We start from the raw sequence: 1,912 nt of genomic DNA on the forward strand, positions 1-1,912 counted from the left end.
AATGGGAATGGGAAAAGGAACAAAAATAGCAGCAGCAACAACAACGATAACTAAGGCTTAAAATGCCTCTGAAAAGCACCACTCTGCAAAATCTCAGTAGGGTGATATGTAAAGAAAACTACATATAGAGTCAAAGGACCTATGTTGAAATGTCTGCTTAGCCACTTAACTACCCTAAACCTTAGTTTCTTCATCTCTAAAATGGTTATAGACTAGGTGACCTCTAACATCCCTCCCAGCTATAAGTCTATGATATTATGAACCACAGGCGGTTCTTATTCCACTGAATATTGTGAGTTCCTGTTTGTGGATGAGGCACCCTGGTATTTCCAAATCCAGGCAACATGTCGTTCATTTGGGAGCCAAGATGGTGGAGGAAAGTAAATAACCTCTTGATCAAGCCAAAAATATCCAAATAGTGCTATAGGACAATTCCTGGAGCAATAGAACCCACAGAAGTATGGGGTGAGATTATTTTCCAGCCAAAGACGCCAAAGGGGTCTGCTGTGCTAGGGCAGGAGTGGAGTCTGACCCCACAGTCATGCTGACACAGGTCCAGACTCAGGCAGGCTGCTCCAGAGAAAGAGACTGCCAGGGCCTCTGAGTCAACTGCAGATCAGGCATCTTCCAGAAGTAAGCTTATGATCTGAACCAAGAACAGGCCAGGGGAGTGAAGAACCTGCCTCTCCTTAAGTTGTAGCACCTTAGACCACCTGAAGCTTGGGACAGTGCCTCCTGGAAGCAGTGCCCCATTTTAAGAAGGAGTTAAAAGTCAAGAAATAGAATGACAAGATGAGCAGGCAGCAAAAGATGCAGACCATAGAAAGTTTCTTTGGTGACTAGGAAGATTGAGGTACACCCTCAGCAGAGGATAGCAACATCAGGAATCCTACATCCAAAGCTTCCATTGAAAAATATGAATTGGTCTTAGGCCATAGAGGTGCTCAAAAGGGAATTTGAAGATAAAGTAACAGAGGTAGGGGAAAAAAGGGAAAGAGAAATGAGAGTGATGTGGGAAAGTCATGAAAAAAAAGTCAACAGCTTAAAAAGCCAAATGGAAAAGGAGATACAAAAGCTCTCTGAAGAAAATAATTGCTTAAGAATTAGGATTGACCTTTTTCTGACAGCAGACAAGATGGCAGAATTGGAGCAGAAGAAGAAACAAACCTTCCAGAAGTTCATGTACCATGGCGTGGACCTCAATCAGCTCCTGGACATGTCTTATGAACAGCTCATGCAGTTGTACAGTGCCCAGCAGTGGCAGAGACTCAACTGGGGTCTGTGGCGCAAGCAGCATTCCCTCCTTAAGTGCCTGAGGAAGGCCAAGAAGGAGGCAACCCCTATGGAAAAGCCTGAGGTCATGAAGACACACCTTCGAGACATGATCATTCTGCCAGAGATGGTGGGCAGTATGGTGGGCATCTACAATGGCAAGACCTTCAATCAGGTTGAAATTAAGCCTGAGATGATTGGACACTACCTGGGTGAATTCTCTATTACCTACAATCCTGTGAAACACGGCCAGCCAGGTATTGGAGCCACCCCCTCCTCTCCTTTCATCCCCTTCAAGTAACCCAGATCCTAACAGTAAAAACAAGAAGGTTCTTAGTGAAAAAAAAAAAGAATTAGGATTGAACAAATGGAAGCTAATGACTTTAAGAGAAATCAAGACACAATAAAGTAAATCCAAATGAATAAAAAAAATAGAGGGCAATATGAAATATCTCCTTGGAAAAACAACTGACCTGGAAAATATATCCAGGAGAGATAATTTGAAAAGTATTGAACTACCTGAAAACCAAGAGATTGTCAGTAAACTTGCCCTGATATTCTAGAAGCTGAAGGTAAAATAGAAATTAAAAGAATCCATGGATCACCTCCTGAAAGAAATCCCAAAAGAAAAACTTCCAGG

At 42.6% G+C, this 1,912-nt stretch overlaps 1 protein-coding gene across 1 annotated transcript; it reads left to right on the forward strand.

The window, feature by feature from the left end:
• The first annotated feature begins 1,120 nt into the window (after positions 1–1,120).
• LOC122750805 (40S ribosomal protein S15-like) lies at positions 1,121–1,573 on the forward strand. Its single transcript, XM_043997623.1, has one exon. It carries the CDS (start codon positions 1,136–1,138, stop codon positions 1,571–1,573), a length of 438 nt encoding a protein of 145 aa, XP_043853558.1. The 5' UTR covers positions 1,121–1,135.
• The last annotated feature ends 339 nt before the right edge of the window (positions 1,574–1,912 follow it).

This window comes from Dromiciops gliroides, chromosome 3 (genome assembly GCF_019393635.1).
Source record: "Dromiciops gliroides isolate mDroGli1 chromosome 3, mDroGli1.pri, whole genome shotgun sequence".
Taxonomy (NCBI): Eukaryota; Metazoa; Chordata; class Mammalia; order Microbiotheria; family Microbiotheriidae; genus Dromiciops; species Dromiciops gliroides.